This window comes from Camelina sativa, chromosome 18 (assembly GCF_000633955.1).
Source record: "Camelina sativa cultivar DH55 chromosome 18, Cs, whole genome shotgun sequence".
Taxonomy (NCBI): domain Eukaryota; kingdom Viridiplantae; phylum Streptophyta; class Magnoliopsida; order Brassicales; family Brassicaceae; genus Camelina; species Camelina sativa.
Window position 1 is genome coordinate 16,164,390 of NC_025702.1, and position 15,727 is coordinate 16,180,116.

Here is a 15,727-nt window from a genome sequence, read left to right on the forward strand (position 1 = left end):
TTTTTTTTTTTTTTTTGGTATGATTCGTCTTTTTGTAGAAGACAAGTGGCTTAGGAGGAGCAATTGGATATGGACATACTGTTGAGATCAACTTCTGTGTCTCCTGTTCTTTCAAGTAATTCCCAGTTTCTTACTTTGATTTGCAAATCCGATTTTATTGTTCAACGTTCCTTCTTGTAATTTAGCTTCGGGTTTCTAGTATTCAGAGAACCTATGAACGTAGCTTTTAAGTGAGATTCTCATAGTGATAACTTGAGATAATTTGGACACTGCATAAGAAATATCTGGTTCTTCATGCTTGAGTCATTGCTTCGTTATAGTCAGATACATTAACTTCTTAATCAATCTTTTGCCTTTTGCTTGATTCCATAAAACTATTAAAGGTTTTGCAACCCTGTCCCAAACTGTAGCTACATCTCTATAACTGTTGTTTTACACTTATTATTATTTTATTTCTTCTCAAGACTTATTCATGTTGTAAAATATAATGTGATTCATTATAGCTGCAATGTGAAAATATAGATGTGAAGTTAAATCCTAAACCACATCATTGGGGATGTTTCTTAGATGTAATGAAACCTGAAAAGCCCTGATTTGTTTCTAAGATACGAATGCTAAATGACATGACTTCTTTGAATACTCTTTGGATTCTTAGCTGTAACATTTTGTAACTTACAAATTCTTTTAGGATGTTGTATGTTAAAAAGCTGATGATACCTTTTGAACTTCTCGTCAAAAGGCATAAGTAACTCTAGCTTTTTAATAGGGTGACTAGTGTTCTGTATATTTTGGATGTGTGCTCATTCCCATTTTTAAATCTGCAGGGGAACTGCAGTCACCATGAGGAAGATGTTAGAGACGGCTTTCCCCGGTTTAGATGTGATTCTCGCAAATTATCCACCACCAGCACCAAAGCGCCTTCTAGCTAAAGTTGTGCCGGTTGCTCAAATGGGAGTTATCGGTATGATTGTTGCAGGTGATCGTATCTTTCCCATGATTGGAATTGCGCAGCCACCTGCTTGGTTCCATTCCTTGAGGGCCAATAGATTTGGATCCATGGCTTCCACTTGGCTTATCGGAAACTTTCTGCAGTCTTACCTTCAAAGCTCAGGCGCCTTTGAAGTTCACTGCGACGGGGAACTGGTTAGTACTTCCTAATTTAACTCAAAGATGATTTCCAGATATTTTAAGTTCTATCAGTCATAGTAACTTGTACAATCTGGTGCTTCTTTTACAGGTGTTCTCTAAATTGAAAGAAGGTAGATTTCCAGGAGAGATCGAGCTGAGAGATCTCATCGGCAAGACCTTAACAAGACCAGGCACACTCGCAGGTAGCTACTGAAGTAGTATCAGAAGATAGAAAGGTGGAACCTTTCCGTGAAGTTCCACAAACTATTTTAGCACGAGATGGTGTTACAGTCTCATACGCCAACAGTGTTTTTTATGTTTTTGAGTTACATCATGTTCCAATATTTCCCATTTAAGTCTGTTGATGTAGCATACCTTGGTTTAACTAAAGAGTTTATTACTTATTTATATCTATCATAAGGCATTAGTCATATCCATTTTTGAAGAAAAGAAAATGAAGAAATGGTCTATAAAAGACGAGAGAAAAGTTTACATGAAATATACAGATTAGAGAATGATAGAAACTAAGGTTGCAGAAACTAAGAATTTCATATCAGAGACAATCTAAAGATGCAAAGAAGACGAGTTCTGCTCTTCTGACTGAGATAAGTAAAGGTCAGCCTCTACCAGCAACACGTTGGCCGGTATTAGCCGGAGGAACACCGGGATTGTGTTTAGGATTCGCAGAAGGGTCACCGTAATCCTCAACGTTCACCGTCAACGGCCTTCTTTGGAATCCAGTGTTCTCAAACCCTAAAAAAACAAACGAAATCAATCAGATATAAGAGAATTGAGACTGAACCGGAAGAAAGAAACAAGAAGAAGAGATACGAACCTGAAATGGAGACAGAGTTACGGGCTAAAGATGTAGTAATTGTAAGCGTCAATAAGAGACACACAACAAGACGAACTACAAAACTCATATCTCTCTGTCTGATAATTCTTTTTCTTTGGAAATAACTTTTTTTTTTAAGGCTTCTGTTACAGATTCGTCGTGTACGTCGTCTATTATTACAAAGAAACGACAACTGTGTGTTTAGTTGTGTTTATCCAAACTGATTTTTACATCTCAAGTCAAATCTCAATCAATATATATATACGTTACACTTAGAAAGGGCAAAAAAAAAAAAAAGTAAGCAGAGATGGAAAAGGGGGTAAAAGAAGAAGACGAGAAGACCATGTAGATGAAGACACGTGTCAAAGATAAAGGTGGGAGTGGGAGATGACGTGTGCAAAGCGTGGTGCCACGTATGTCACATCAGTGCCAAGCAAGTGGAAGTGTGGCTGCACAAGATTGGGACTGTGTCAACGCTTATTTACCAAATTTTACGATGTTACCAATATAACTCTCCCACTACCTCCAAACCTTTCTTGTTGACTTTTTTTTTTTTTTTTTTTTTTTTNTGTGGCTCTTTTATTTCTTATGGGTTCTTCTCGAACAGCTTCTCGTCATACCATATAATGTGTATTTCCCATGGATCCTATTGGGCTCCTTTTAGAAACCCATATTGGATCTGTATAATGGTTATACGTAAACATATATAATACTGTCGTCAAATTGATAAATGTTAACATGTTTTGTTTAATTTAGAAAAAGTATTGGAACTTTACGAGTGATGGGCCGACAAGTAAAGATTAAATGGTACACACACATACCCATTTCGCATGCAACTTGGTCTATTCGTTTATACAGAATCTATGCCTTATTTGTGTTACAGACATAAATCCGTGACAGGTGAGTCAAATGTCTTCAAGTCTTTTAAGGAATATTATATTATAAGGAAATGCTGAAAAATATATAGATATAAATCTATATAATATTCCAGCTTTTATACTTTAAATTGACTTATCAACTGTAACTAAATGCACCTATAGATATTAGATACACATCAAACTATTCATTTGTTTTAAAGTAATTTTATAGTTTTTTTGTCAGAAAGAAAAAAGATAGAGATCTAAAGAGAAAGAGGGAGAGAAAACTTGAGAATATCATCGGACGATGAGCATCAGTGAGTCATATCCGCCTGCTTTCCGACGTGTAATCAGCGACGGAGATCCTCTAGCAACGGTGGAGGAGGTTGAACCTGTTCTTGTCCAGGACGAGGATATCCAAATCCCGGTTATCGATTTGGAGCGTTTGGACAAGGATATACTGAGAGAGGCATGCAAGGAGTGGGGAATATTCCGTCTAGTGAATCACGGAGTACCGTTGGCGTTAACGTCACGGCTTCAAGAAATCTCGGGCTTGTTGCTGAGCCTGCCGTTTGAGACAAAACGGGAATTGTTCGCCACCGTTAAGTCTCCGTTATCGTATTTTTGGGGAACACCGGCTCTGAATCCATCGGGAGATGCACTGAAGAGAGGAAGTCAAGCTTCCAACGTACACATGCTCGAAGGTTTCAACGTTCCTCTCTCGAAGCTTCCAACCTTTATATCTTGTGATGATGATCACAATCCAAAACTTGAGTCTTTCAGGTAACATACGTCGTCGTTTTTTCGTTTTCCTTATTGCTTAATAATAATTAATGATTTTCGTAATTAACTAATTTGCCAATCAATCAACGTTAAGATCCTCAATATTTAAAATATAGGTAGTGTAGCACTGTAGCTAGCTAGTGAGCAGATGGACTGTACTATAGGACAAAAGTTATATGGACTTATACGGCATAACAAAAGATAATAAATTTCGGTGAATTGTTCATATTACATTTTGTGTTTAATTATTTTGATGCGATCATATATTTTGTGAAGACTAGTGGAGACTGGAGATGATAGTTAATTATATTATGTATGAGGGTGTGTAGACCGTAGAGTTGTATACGAGTTAGATGGCATAGTCGTCAACCCTCAAATGAATGTCACCACTCCTAGCATTTCCAGCTAGGATCCGATGCTAATGCTAGCTAGACATGGTATACATAAACCATTAGTTTAGAGTCTTTAGACTAAAGATGACGAAAGATAAAAAAATAAAAACTATAGAGTCGACGACAAATGTAGTATTGACACGTGCATGGCGTTTTGATTGACGAGATGTTTACTTTTCATCGTTTGGATACTATGCATTTTCATCATAAATAAATACATTTATTATTTTTTCAAAGATAAATAGTTACTATAACTAATAATATATGATATGAGTCCCAAGCAAAAGAATTTATAAATATCTCTTATCATATATATTTAAATATACTTTAGTTTGTTTTAATTAGAATCAAATTGTAAAATAATGTAATAATCATATCATGAGAATTATTTCTATTAAAGTAAAACAATAAAAGAGAAAATCATTATTTTAGACAGTATGCTACACAGATTAAAAATAAATTGAACATCTTATAATGTATAATATCAAGTTATATTTTGTTTTAAATATAAATATAAGTAATATAATGTATGTCACATAAAGTCTATTGAAAAATATACTAAAATATTAAACAGAAAATAACACATGTCGTAATAAATAATATAATTTATGTCATAGAAAATCAATTGAAAAGAATACACTAAAATATTAAAAATAAAATGACACATGTTGTAATAAGAGAGTGCCACATGACAACTTCTTAGACCTTGTAAATTAGAACTTTATTTTATTATACTTTTTCGTTTTAAAATATAAGATGTTTTAACTAAAAACATGTATATTAAGAATTGTTTACTTTTTAAAAGTTCAACAAATCATAAACAAGACTGCATAATATAAATAATAATTAAATATTAAATTAGTTTAAAAGTTACATAAAAAAAGTTGAAAACAACTTATATTTTGAAACAAAAATAATACTCTAAAACATATAATGAAACGGAGGGAGTATAAGATAAGATGATGCTTTTTGTATTTTATTTTTTTAACTTAACAAAAGGTAATTTGAACCGAACCCAATTTACAATTTATTGCGAATTCACCATTTTTTTTAGTTCATTGGTTATCTAACCTGGTTTTGATTGTTTGTGAGTATGCAGAGTGCTGATAGAGGAATATGGAAGGCACATAACTAGGATTGCTGTGTCCTTGTTCGAAGATATAGCACAAACACTGAACCTAGAATTATCTGGTAACCGGAGATCAGAATACTTATCGGAATCAACAGGGCTCATACGGGTATACCGGTATCCCTGGAGGTCCGACAAAGCAGCCGGAGAAGCTCTAGGAATGGAAGTCCACACGGACAGTTCAGTTATCTCAATATTAAAAGAAGATGAAACTGGTGGGCTTGAGATCATGAAGGGTGAAGAATGGTTTTGTGTAAAGCCTGTTGCTAATACTCTCATCGTCAATCTTGGAGATATGATGCAGGTAAATACAGTGTATTCATCATGAGTTTGCATGGTTCAATTATTTTGTCATTTGATTGATGTAATACGAAACTAAATATATACAGGCGATAAGCGATGATGAGTACAAGAGTGTGACGCATAGAGTGAAAAAGAAGAATAGGGAGACAGAGAGACACTCAGTGTGTTATTTTGTGTTCCCAAAGAGAGATTGTGGGATAAAGTCATCAAACTATAAGCCATTCACGTACTCGGAGTTTGAAGCTCAAGTTCAAGCTGATGTTCAGTCTCTTGGAACCAAGATCGGCCTTCCTAGGTTCAGTCCAAATTCTCCATTCTTTAATTGATCGTGTCGCAAAATTGAGTATATTGTTTACAAGCTCTAAATATTAAAACTCAAACCAAGTTTGTAACGTTGTCTCATCTTGTTATCATATCATGTAGTGCAATTGAACTAGCTAGAGAATTGGGATTGCTTGATTCGTATTTTGGTTTACTATAGTTTTATAGGAATTAATCTTTCAGCAAATTTGGATTTGTTCGGGTCGATTGGTTATAATAATAGTTTTTGGCTACAATTAATCTTTTTATAATGTAGTGACACAGGTGAATATTTTTTGAATAAATACCTTAAACTTCGGTTGACTTAGTGAACTATGTTATAAAAATCCACTAGCCATAACATAAGTCAACAGTTTTAATATAAGTGAACGACGAACATAATTAAGTCAACAGAAGTCAAAAACAAAACAATTGTTCAAAAAGTCGATATTATATATAAATCAAAATTGATTAAAATAAGTCTAAAACATTGATATATATATATATATATATATTCTAAATTGTATAATCTTGAATTTTTAAATAATATCAACAAAAATATTTAAAATTCTTTTTTATCAAAATGATTCATGTAATCATTATTTAAAATTCAATAAATACGTTTTCGTTATAATTTTTATTTATTAAATAATTTATTCCGAATTTAACAATTTTTAAAAGTAATTTATTTTTAAAGTTGAATTATTTTTAAATATAAATTAAGTTTTTATTGCTTTTATTTAATTGTTAAAATTGTTTATTAATAAGGGTATTTCTATCCATTTTTATTTCAAAATGTGTAGTTTTCTAATAACTATAATATTAAGTGTAATTTTCAAATTTCTTTTAAAATTTAGTATATTCTTAAAAATGTCCCATATTTTTTTGATAATACAAATTGCATGGTCATGTGTACCTAATCAGGTTTTGCATAAACATCTACCAAACCAAACGCAAAACTATAAAATCGCAGGAAAAAATTAACCTTTTTTGGATACTTAAGCTAGTATGAAATGATATATAAAGCAACGGAACCATCATAACTTTTACTTATTTAGTCACAGGTTACGTACTTCGGCAGCCTACTACAAGAACATCACAAAAGTTCACAGACCCAACCATATGCCCAAATTTTCTAAAACTTTACTGTTAATGTCCATTAATGAGATATATTTACCCAAAAAGAAGTCCGTCTATCTATTTAGACTCAAACAAAGAAAGCTACATCTTTTTTTATTAAAAGGCCACATAATAATATACGTCGTCAGCCTAATTTTTTGTCTTCCAGTCTCAAATCATTTATGGCTGCCCGGGACCTGATAGCCTGATGATATCAGAGAACTTAATAATAAGTATAGATGTTGTGGATAGCATTTACCTTCAAAAAGATCGGTAGAGAGCAAATTCAATCCACAACATCTATATCGTTTGTTAAAAATATTAAAATCACTCTTTGAGAATTTGCACCACAATGACGACGATCCATCTACTACTATTCTGATAGTGATATTTCAACGACCAATATTTTAAAATTGTGTTGTGGCATTATAATATAACAATTTTGCTTTAGTGATAATTGCTATTATGAAGCAGGTTTGCTTTAGTATCATAGTGTGAATTCTGCCGTAATGAAATTTTGCGTTAGTGTGATTTGCCATAATTAAGCAAATTGACATTAGTGGTTAGTGGACAATAAATTAAACAATATTTTTTCATAAAAATATTGTATAATTTTGCTTGTAGTAGTTAATTCTTTTTTTTCTTTTTCTTTCATATCTTATTATCGTGTGGCTTAGTATGAAAATGTGTACCGACACTTATTGAAACGAGTGATAAATGAACATCATCCACGAAGCGACTAAAGAGGCTCCAGGACAAACCGCATGAGCAGTCTCACATGCTTGTAGACCTCTCCGGCACGATCATGGAGCCGGACGGCTCGAACACCAGGCCTGACCTCAGACAACGGAAGACATATCTGGCCAGCGAAATCGTTCTTAGTGTTACTGTCGTAGTCTTTGACTGTAATACACAGAAGCGCTAACTCAGGAACACGCAATGGGAATTCGAACTCCTTGTCCCAAATTGGAAACCATTCATCTGTATCTACTTCTGTTCTGTAACTTGCTGTGTCCAAAGGAACCCCTGCGATGCCCACCTGAAAGACAAACAACTCAATGTGAGTCATGTCATTTGACGTGAAACACAAGACTCCTATTAAACCATGTTCTGTATATGCATCGGACACTTGCCTTTGCGTAGAAATCGGGAGGAGAGTATCGATCAAAGTGATGTAGAGGAAAATCCATATTCCATCCTTCTCCAGTGTAGATCTTCACCTACACTCATACAATACACCACATACAAAAAGCTAAAGATGTCTTCCTGTTCTTCAAGAAACGTATGGAAACAGAAACTGAGAAAATAAAAACAAGACCTTCAGAGTTGTCTTGATTGGAAGATTTTGACTACAAGGGTCAAATATTTCACCTCCAGGACCATTGGTGAGCAAAACATCAGGCTTTTTCACATAGCCACATCCACCGTTGGCTTTAAACATCCCTTGCATCATCCACAAAAACCTCCCTTGACTCTGTATTTGCACAAAACAAGTATATAGTTGGTGTTTACTATTGAAAGACTCTGCTTATTATTGTAGAGAGGATAGTGTTAAAACTATTACTTGCATATTGAAGGCAACCATTTGAGCACCATGAATCCATCCAATGATAGGATCATAGTTTGATGAGTCGAATCGTGTAGTCTTGGGAAATATCCTCAGAAGATTCCGCTGCGTAAACTTTACCAAATCGGGTCCACGGGTTTTAGCCAGAGTATCAAGCCACTGCTCGCTCATGCTTAGCCGTATGACTCGTTTAGGATCTCCATTCAAGCAGTTCTTCATTCCTCCTTTGCGGTTCCCAGCGTGAATCGAGATTAAGTCTCTGTATTCGACAGCTACACTCTCCTCATCATCTTCATGAACCTGTTCTTCTGCATCTGCAATTTTCTGGCACAACACAAAACTATTAAAAACATCAAGAAACAGTAACAATTACTTTAACTCTGTTTTGGTTTCTTACTTTAGCTCTAACGGAGACATCAGTTGTTGAACCTTGAGAGACTTGGGTCTGAAGATACTCTTTAGGTGGCTTTGTTGAGATCAAAATCTTTTTCTTGAGTGATTCTGGTGAAGGGAAACGCTCTACATATTCGTCGGTACATTGAAACAATGATTCTCCAAATGTCTTACACACCATCTACAAACATTTTCACCATTAATCAATCAAACTCAGTGTACTTCTGAACAAGATTCAATGAATTTATCAGAATCTTACCTTAGCGACTTTCTTCTGAAGATTTGGAGGCAAATGGTCCTCTAAGGTAAGCACAACAGGATAATCAGACACTACAAACGCGTTCTCCTTAACAGCGTCAAGACATTTCTGCAGATCTTCAACACTCGTTAAGGTTCTGAAACCATTAGAAGAAACAAAAAGAAATCAAGAAAAATACCTAAAGTACTGAGTGATAATCCAAGAAGGGTTTAAAATGGTAAGATTCAAACCCGCCGTGACGAACTTCAGCTTCTTTTCCAGAAGAGCTAGGCCATAAATCAAGCTCAATTACACGAACTCCTTTTCTCAGAGCTTCCACAATGGGAACGATGCTGCTATCACTGTTCAGCTGATTCCCAGTCAAGTAAGAGTTATGTCCCGTGTACAAAAAGTAATGCGACAAAGGCAGATTCATATCTTGCCAAACCTGAAAAACCAAATTGAATCCCATTAACAAAAACTACCTCTCAAAGTAAACAGATCTTACTTATATCCTAAATTTAGTACCTCGCGGGTCGGAGGCAATGGAGAGTTAAAATCACTAAGGAGATAACGGTAGAAGCCTTCAAGATGAAGTCCACGAGGATGGAAAACGCCGTGATGTTTGAGCAAGTGGAATATATCCTTGACGTAGCTTATGTCAGCGTGTTTCTCACCTTGAACTTGGATAACGAACCTGAGCAACTCATCAGCAGACATCCTTTCGTCTTTGGAGTACTCATGGAAAAGGTTCTTGATTTCTTCAGGTGGCTCACTTGATTTCACCTTAAAGCTTCTTACACAACAGAAACACACTTTGAATGACTCTTTCTTCATCTTCTTTTCTTTTCTTTTGGTTAAAGATAAGCAAGAGTGAGAGAGAGAGAGAGAAAAGGAAACAGAGAGAGGTATGATATGTTGTTGTGGTTGTTTGTGAAACAAATTTATATCTCAACGAACCATTATAATATCTAGTATCTATGAATTTTTTCTTCAAGTACAAAAATAGTAAAAAATGAGAAATGGGAATGATGTGTCGGCTGTCCGAATTTAAAGCTTGTATTAAATAACCAAACAGAACCGTTGACTAAGAGCAGAACCGTTGACGCAAACGTGAATTAAAAAAACGTGGTGAAGTGTATAACCGAATTAGATGAGAAACTGGTGGACGCGTGTCACTGTAAGGAAAAAATCAAGAGTTTTCTTTTGTCATTTGATTAGCTAATCATTTTCATTGTTATGTGAAACAGCTCATATTGTTGTTTTTTTTTACTACTTTATTTTGGGCTCACATAATGTAATTGTCAACACAGATAATCTATTTATTGTCAATATTATTGAATTTTTTTTTGTCAATAACTATTAAATGTTTGATGTTGATCGTAGCTCACTGTTTCAACATGTGATTTCTATTGTCTTTTCTTTTTCTTTTTGTTTTTTTTTGGTCTTGCATTTGCTGTTTTATTCTCCATAATGATTATTTTGGTCGAAGAATCTATTGCTTTTGTTGTTGTTGCAGTTCTACCGGATTATCTGAATTCCGCCGAACTTTCATGTAAAAGACATCGACCTAATCACAAAACATTTTTTATGTTTGTTATTTATTTCTGCCAATTTAAGTATGAAAAAGTATCCAAATTTTGCATGACTCTCTGTATTTTTACAAAATTTAAATGAAAAAAATGCTCAAGGCCCATAAAAGGTATGCGAAATGTGTTATATAAAGGCCCATTATTTAAAAGCCCAGATATATAATAATAAGTGTTTATCTCTCAAAGTCTTGTTCTCGTAGTTGTTGTTGTTGTCTAGGTTGCCGAAGAAGCTCAATCAAAGCCTCAGCCTTTAGCTTAACACGACTCGAACTACTCCTACTCTGAGATAAAGCCACGAGCGGAGGAACAGAACCTTCACGAGCCACCATGGTTCGATACACAACACTCTCCTCACAGAGCTGCAACAATATCGACGCAGCCATCTCCTTCTGTCTTTGCGTTCCCGCTTCAACAATCTCCACAAGCACCGGGACACCTCCTTCCTCCACCACCGCCGGTTTAGATTCCGGTTCCGACATCAACAGGTTCATAACAAACGCTGATTTATCAACCATCTCCGATTCAAAATCCGCCATCAACTCGACCAACGGCTTCATAACCCCAGACTCCACTGCTCTGAGTTTGTTCTCCTTCGTCGAACACAAAGAGTACAACGCCGTCGACGCGTCTTTCTTGGCTCTGAACCCGCCAGTTTCTAGAAGGTTCACGAGCAGAGGAATCGCACCGGATCTTCCGATGGCGGTTTTGTTGCTATCCTCCGACTGAGATAACCGTAGCAGAGCACAAGCAGCGTTCTCTTTACTCGTCGGTGTTCCTAATCTCAATGCGTTAACGAGCGGTTTAATTGCACCGGAAGAAACAATCATCTCTTTGTTCTCGTCGCAGAGTGAGAGATTCAAAACCGCAGTGACTCCGTACTCTTGAAGCTGAGGATCCGAAGAAGAGATGAGAGAAACCAACGGTTCGATCGCACCTGCTTTAGCGAGTTTGATACGGTTCTCTGCTTTGTTCTTTGATAAGATTCTAATCTCCATAGCAGCTTGCTTCTGTTCTTCTATCGAAGAGGCTGATGATGACTCGAGATGCGTTACTAGGTATCTGATCAAATCGTTGGAGGAGTTGTCAATGGTGCAAGAGAGAAAGAGTCGTCTTCGTTGGCTCTCGGATGAAGTTGTTTGAAACTCTCCGGATCTGTCGCTGTTACAATCGCTGAAAGCAGAGGAATCGTCCAAGTAGGTGAAACAGCTGTTGTGATGATTCTCCATTTGCTACGAGATTCTGAGACTCAGTAGTGCATATTAAAAAAGTGGACTCAGGGTTTGTTATTTATGTGTGAGAGGAGGATGCAGTTGCAGAGAAAGAGAGAACCTGGGATAATAATGATTTGCACCAATACGATGATTAAAGTTTCAGTGTTATTCTATAAGTCAAATAAACAAGTCTGTTGTCAAAAAAGACCAATTCATTAAGTCAACACAACAGTGTATACAAATTTCAATTTTGTCCGTTTTCCATATGCAGAATAACAAAGAAAGTTTTCAGCACATTATCTTTTAGCTCTCAATCCGATTTGGTGGCTGAAAAGGAAAGTATTAATTAAAAATACAAAAAAAAAAAAAACACTTTAAAAAGGTTAAGTGAAAAGTCAACACTAAAAATTGTGAGCAATGTAGAAGAAGCTTTTATATCTATCTATAGTTGATCATTGATTTGTTGAAGCCCCTAAACTACAAAAGTACAAACTCTCTGGATGATAATAACAAGGAAGGAAGCTTTGTTTTTAAACGAACTGAAACCGCATGAGAAGTGTAACTGAAACTAGTCTCTCGCCTTTGCGATCATACAATGGAACAGAACGTATGCCCTGTCTCAGCTCTGTCACAGGCAAACATGTCTGTCCTGAGAAATCATCTTTCTCTGGCATGTTGTAGTCGTGCACTTCAATTCTGAGCAAGGCGAGTTCGGGTGCTGTTAGCTGAAATTCAAACTCCTCGTTCCAGAAAGGCTCCCAAGTGTTGTCTTCTTTTTTTGTTTTCTTCATTACCTTATCAGCTCTTACTCCTGTTATCCCCACCTGCTTTCACATATACAGTGCAATCCACATGAATTAGAGATTAAAAAATAAACAGAGCCATAATAAAGAGTCAACTATGTACTAACTAGGTTTATTACCAACTACAGGTTGCTTACCCTTGTGTAGAAGTTAGGAGAAGACCAAGTGTTGAAACAAGTTCGTTGGAAACATGAGTCCCATCCTTTTCCCATGTATACTTTCACTTTCAGAGTTGTCTTTACAGGTAATTTCGCTTTCGGGTCAAACACTTCTCCACCGAGACCATTGTTCATCATAAACTCCGGTTTTTTCACGTACCCGCATCCACCATTCCCTCTGAACATACCATGCATCATCCACAGAGCTCTTCCATATCCCTGAAAATTTGAGACCCAAGATGTGTTAGTGTGTTGAGACTTTAAATGGTCAGATGGTTAAAAAGGCCTGAGAGAAACTGCAAACCTGCATGTTGAAAGCAACCATTTGAGCTCCGTACATCCAACCGTTGTAAGGCCTGTAGTTGGAGGAATTTACTCGTGTTGCCTTTGGATATATCCTCAATAGATTCTTCTGTGTGAATCTAGATTATGATTGTAGTGAGCTTAGTGCAAGAAACAAAGTAACTAGCTCAAAATTAGTTTCCTTTTTGATAGCAGGTTATACTTACTTCATGACTTCAGTTCCATAAATTTCAGTGGCTTTCTTGAACTTCTGCTCCCTCAAACTCAGCCGTCTAACTCCACCATTATCAATAGTAAGTGCTTCCTTCAATCCATTTTTAGCATTTCCAGAAGGAATAGCTATCAGGCGACTGTAGGTGACGAAATCCAAGTTGCTTGATTCTTTATCAAATCCTACCTCTTCATTTTTAGCCTCGCTTGTTTCTTCCTCGGTCTACACAAGTCATTGCACGCAAAGAGAGATACTTAAGATGACACTGAGAAAACCAAAACTCCTATATTTGAAATGCATATGTACCTTCTCATCATCTACTCGGTCTATTGAAACATCTGATGACGCCTTTCCTGATACATCTGACTCAGAATCCTTCTCCTTTTCACAGTTCCGTTTAGGAGGCTTTGTAGATACAACAACTCTATACTTGAGATCTTCTGGTGAAGGGAACTCTTTTGAACCGCCAGACTCGGGAAAATACAGCATATCCCTGAATAACTCTTTCATCATCTGCAGCAATATATAAAAGGAAAGTATAAACTTTGTCAAAATTTTCAAGGAACTTCTGAAACTAAATACGGCAATGATTCCTCAGTGAGATCAAGAACGCACCTCAGCTGCTTTGGCTTGAAGATCTGGGNTAGATTCTTCTGTGTGAATCTAGATTATGATTGTAGTGAGCTTAGTGCAAGAAACAAAGTAACTAGCTCAAAATTAGTTTCCTTTTTGATAGCAGGTTATACTTACTTCATGACTTCAGTTCCATAAATTTCAGTGGCTTTCTTGAACTTCTGCTCCCTCAAACTCAGCCGTCTAACTCCACCATTATCAATAGTAAGTGCTTCCTTCAATCCATTTTTAGCATTTCCAGAAGGAATAGCTATCAGGCGACTGTAGGTGACGAAATCCAAGTTGCTTGATTCTTTATCAAATCCTACCTCTTCATTTTTAGCCTCGCTTGTTTCTTCCTCGGTCTACACAAGTCATTGCACGCAAAGAGAGATACTTAAGATGACACTGAGAAAACCAAAACTCCTATATTTGAAATGCATATGTACCTTCTCATCATCTACTCGGTCTATTGAAACATCTGATGACGCCTTTCCTGATACATCTGACTCAGAATCCTTCTCCTTTTCACAGTTCCGTTTAGGAGGCTTTGTAGATACAACAACTCTATACTTGAGATCTTCTGGTGAAGGGAACTCTTTTGAACCGCCAGACTCGGGAAAATACAGCATATCCCTGAATAACTCTTTCATCATCTGCAGCAATATATAAAAGGAAAGTATAAACTTTGTCAAAATTTTCAAGGAACTTCTGAAACTAAATACGGCAATGATTCCTCAGTGAGATCAAGAACGCACCTCAGCTGCTTTGGCTTGAAGATCTGGGGTCAAATGATCTTCCAAAGTCAATATCACAGGGTATGCAGATGCAGAAAAGGCATGATCTTTAATAGATCTCAAGCATTTGATCAGATCCACTGGAGGTGTCCATGCCCTAAAAGCAGTAAACATACTCTTTTGTTTTGTTCGACAAAATTTCGACCTATAGATCTTGGAATATAAATCATAACACAAAAACATACCAGCCGTGAAGAACAAGTATGTCGTCTTTAGTAGAGTTAGGCCACAGATCAAGTTCAAGAGCTCGAACACCTCTCTTTAATGCCTTAATGAGAGGTACATCACTGCATTCACTGTTGATCTGATTCCCAGTCAGATACGAATTATGGCTTGTGTAAATGAAATAGTGGGACAAGGGAGACTGCATGTCTTGATGCACCTGAATCAACAAAAAGCTCACAGATTTGAAATTTCCATGTTGCAAGAAAAAGAAAGACGTCAGTAGTCAGGACAGAAAAATACCTTACTATCAATTGGATGATTCATATCATCTGACAACAAGAAACTGAAGAAATCATCAAGGTTCAGCGTATGCCTCAAAAACTTAGTAATATGATGTCTTGCACATGTGATTCTTTCTATGATCTTCTCTGCATCTGAAATCGGCACCTCAGTCTCCCCTTGCACCTCAACCAAGAACCGACATAGCTGCTCTGCCGTCAGGTGGTTTCTCCCCTCGGTATACTCTACAAACGCTGTCACTACATCCGGGGGTGGGGATCCTCTGTTCATTCTGAGCTTGTCACTGAAACACAAACCCATTTTGTATCTCCCCATATCTTTCTTCATCCCAGGTCTTTGTATTCCCAAAATGAAAATCTCAGCTCAAGAAAAGGCGACAAGATACTTCACAATCACACCAGCCAATCTCTATTTATATATTTCAGCTCCTGGATTCTCTTCAAAAAGTTCCTGCAGTTTAGTTAAATAGCAAGTCCTGCATATTTGGCATGATCTTCATACTCATAAATCAAATATAAATCGTTCTTTTTT

The 15,727-nt window shown here is 36.3% G+C and overlaps 6 protein-coding genes across 6 annotated transcripts in view; 2 read left to right on the plus strand and 4 right to left on the minus strand.

Moving 5' to 3' along the window:
- The window catches only part of LOC104761962 (selT-like protein), a 2,174-nt gene extending 632 nt beyond the window's left edge, over window positions 1-1,542 (plus strand). Inside the window, exons 2-4 of the mRNA XM_010485162.2 lie at window positions 39-115; window positions 825-1,143; window positions 1,238-1,542. Coding sequence (XP_010483464.1) covers window positions 39-115; window positions 825-1,143; window positions 1,238-1,342 — 501 coding nt within the window. The 3' untranslated portion in view covers window positions 1,343-1,542. The remainder of the gene's footprint in view (window positions 1-38; window positions 116-824; window positions 1,144-1,237) is intronic.
- LOC104761964 (protein PSY1-like) lies at window positions 1,574-2,214 on the minus strand. The gene is made up of 2 exons (XM_010485163.2): window positions 1,964-2,214; window positions 1,574-1,881 (listed from the first exon to the last, which is right to left on the minus strand). Exons 1-2 carry the CDS (start codon window positions 2,049-2,051, stop codon window positions 1,745-1,747), a joined length of 225 nt encoding a protein of 74 aa, XP_010483465.1. The 5' UTR covers window positions 2,052-2,214; the 3' UTR covers window positions 1,574-1,744.
- LOC104761965 (gibberellin 2-beta-dioxygenase 8-like) lies at window positions 3,003-5,872 on the plus strand. The gene is made up of 3 exons (XM_010485164.2): window positions 3,003-3,603; window positions 5,095-5,428; window positions 5,514-5,872. The coding sequence occupies exons 1-3, from the start codon at window positions 3,128-3,130 to the stop codon at window positions 5,751-5,753; spliced, it is 1,050 nt and encodes a 349-aa protein (XP_010483466.1). The 5' UTR covers window positions 3,003-3,127; the 3' UTR covers window positions 5,754-5,872.
- LOC104761966 (phosphoinositide phospholipase C 1) lies at window positions 7,526-10,064 on the minus strand. The gene is made up of 8 exons (XM_010485165.2): window positions 9,573-10,064; window positions 9,296-9,492; window positions 9,066-9,201; window positions 8,811-8,987; window positions 8,411-8,737; window positions 8,165-8,320; window positions 7,980-8,066; window positions 7,526-7,885 (listed from the first exon to the last, which is right to left on the minus strand). Exons 1-8 carry the CDS (start codon window positions 9,879-9,881, stop codon window positions 7,586-7,588), a joined length of 1,689 nt encoding a protein of 562 aa, XP_010483467.1. The 5' UTR covers window positions 9,882-10,064; the 3' UTR covers window positions 7,526-7,585.
- Window positions 10,665-12,133, minus strand: LOC104761967 (U-box domain-containing protein 4-like). Its single transcript, XM_010485167.1, has one exon. The coding sequence runs from the start codon at window positions 11,860-11,862 to the stop codon at window positions 10,810-10,812; it is 1,053 nt and encodes a 350-aa protein (XP_010483469.1). The 5' UTR covers window positions 11,863-12,133; the 3' UTR covers window positions 10,665-10,809.
- LOC104761968 (phosphoinositide phospholipase C 5-like) lies at window positions 12,256-15,721 on the minus strand. Its single transcript, XM_010485168.1, has 8 exons — window positions 15,197-15,721; window positions 14,917-15,113; window positions 14,693-14,828; window positions 14,384-14,590; window positions 14,073-14,299; window positions 13,113-13,230; window positions 12,788-13,027; window positions 12,256-12,671 (listed from the first exon to the last, which is right to left on the minus strand). The coding sequence occupies exons 1-8, from the start codon at window positions 15,521-15,523 to the stop codon at window positions 12,378-12,380; spliced, it is 1,746 nt and encodes a 581-aa protein (XP_010483470.1). The 5' UTR covers window positions 15,524-15,721; the 3' UTR covers window positions 12,256-12,377.

Bases quoted from the DNA above. Each gene is read 5' to 3' on its own strand.
- LOC104761964 (XM_010485163.2), bottom strand. From the start codon at position 2,051: ATGAGTTTTGTAGTTCGTCTTGTTGTGTGTCTCTTATTGACGCTTACA. The intron at 1,882-1,963 runs GTTCGTATCTCT...TTGTTTTTTTAG, and splicing joins TAACTCTGTCTCCATTTCAG to GGTTTGAGAACACTGGATTC.
- LOC104761967 (XM_010485167.1), bottom strand. From the start codon at position 11,862: ATGGAGAATCATCACAACAGCTGTTTCACCTACTTGGACGATTCCTCT.
- LOC104761965 (XM_010485164.2), top strand. From the start codon at position 3,128: ATGAGCATCAGTGAGTCATATCCGCCTGCTTTCCGACGTGTAATCAGC. The intron at 3,604-5,094 runs GTAACATACGTC...GTGAGTATGCAG, and splicing joins CCAAAACTTGAGTCTTTCAG to AGTGCTGATAGAGGAATATG. The intron at 5,429-5,513 runs GTAAATACAGTG...AAATATATACAG, and splicing joins ATCTTGGAGATATGATGCAG to GCGATAAGCGATGATGAGTA.
- LOC104761968 (XM_010485168.1), bottom strand. From the start codon at position 15,523: ATGAAGAAAGATATGGGGAGATACAAAATGGGTTTGTGTTTCAGTGAC. The intron at 14,829-14,916 runs GTATGTTTTTGT...TACTGCTTTTAG, and splicing joins ATACTTGTTCTTCACGGCTG to GGCATGGACACCTCCAGTGG. The intron at 12,672-12,787 runs GTAAGCAACCTG...ATGTGAAAGCAG, and splicing joins CTCCTAACTTCTACACAAGG to GTGGGGATAACAGGAGTAAG.
- LOC104761966 (XM_010485165.2), bottom strand. From the start codon at position 9,881: ATGAAGAAAGAGTCATTCAAAGTGTGTTTCTGTTGTGTAAGAAGCTTT. The intron at 9,202-9,295 runs GTTTGAATCTTA...TAATGGTTTCAG, and splicing joins GCTGAAGTTCGTCACGGCGG to AACCTTAACGAGTGTTGAAG. The intron at 8,738-8,810 runs GTAAGAAACCAA...GTGTTGTGCCAG, and splicing joins ATGTCTCCGTTAGAGCTAAA to AAAATTGCAGATGCAGAAGA.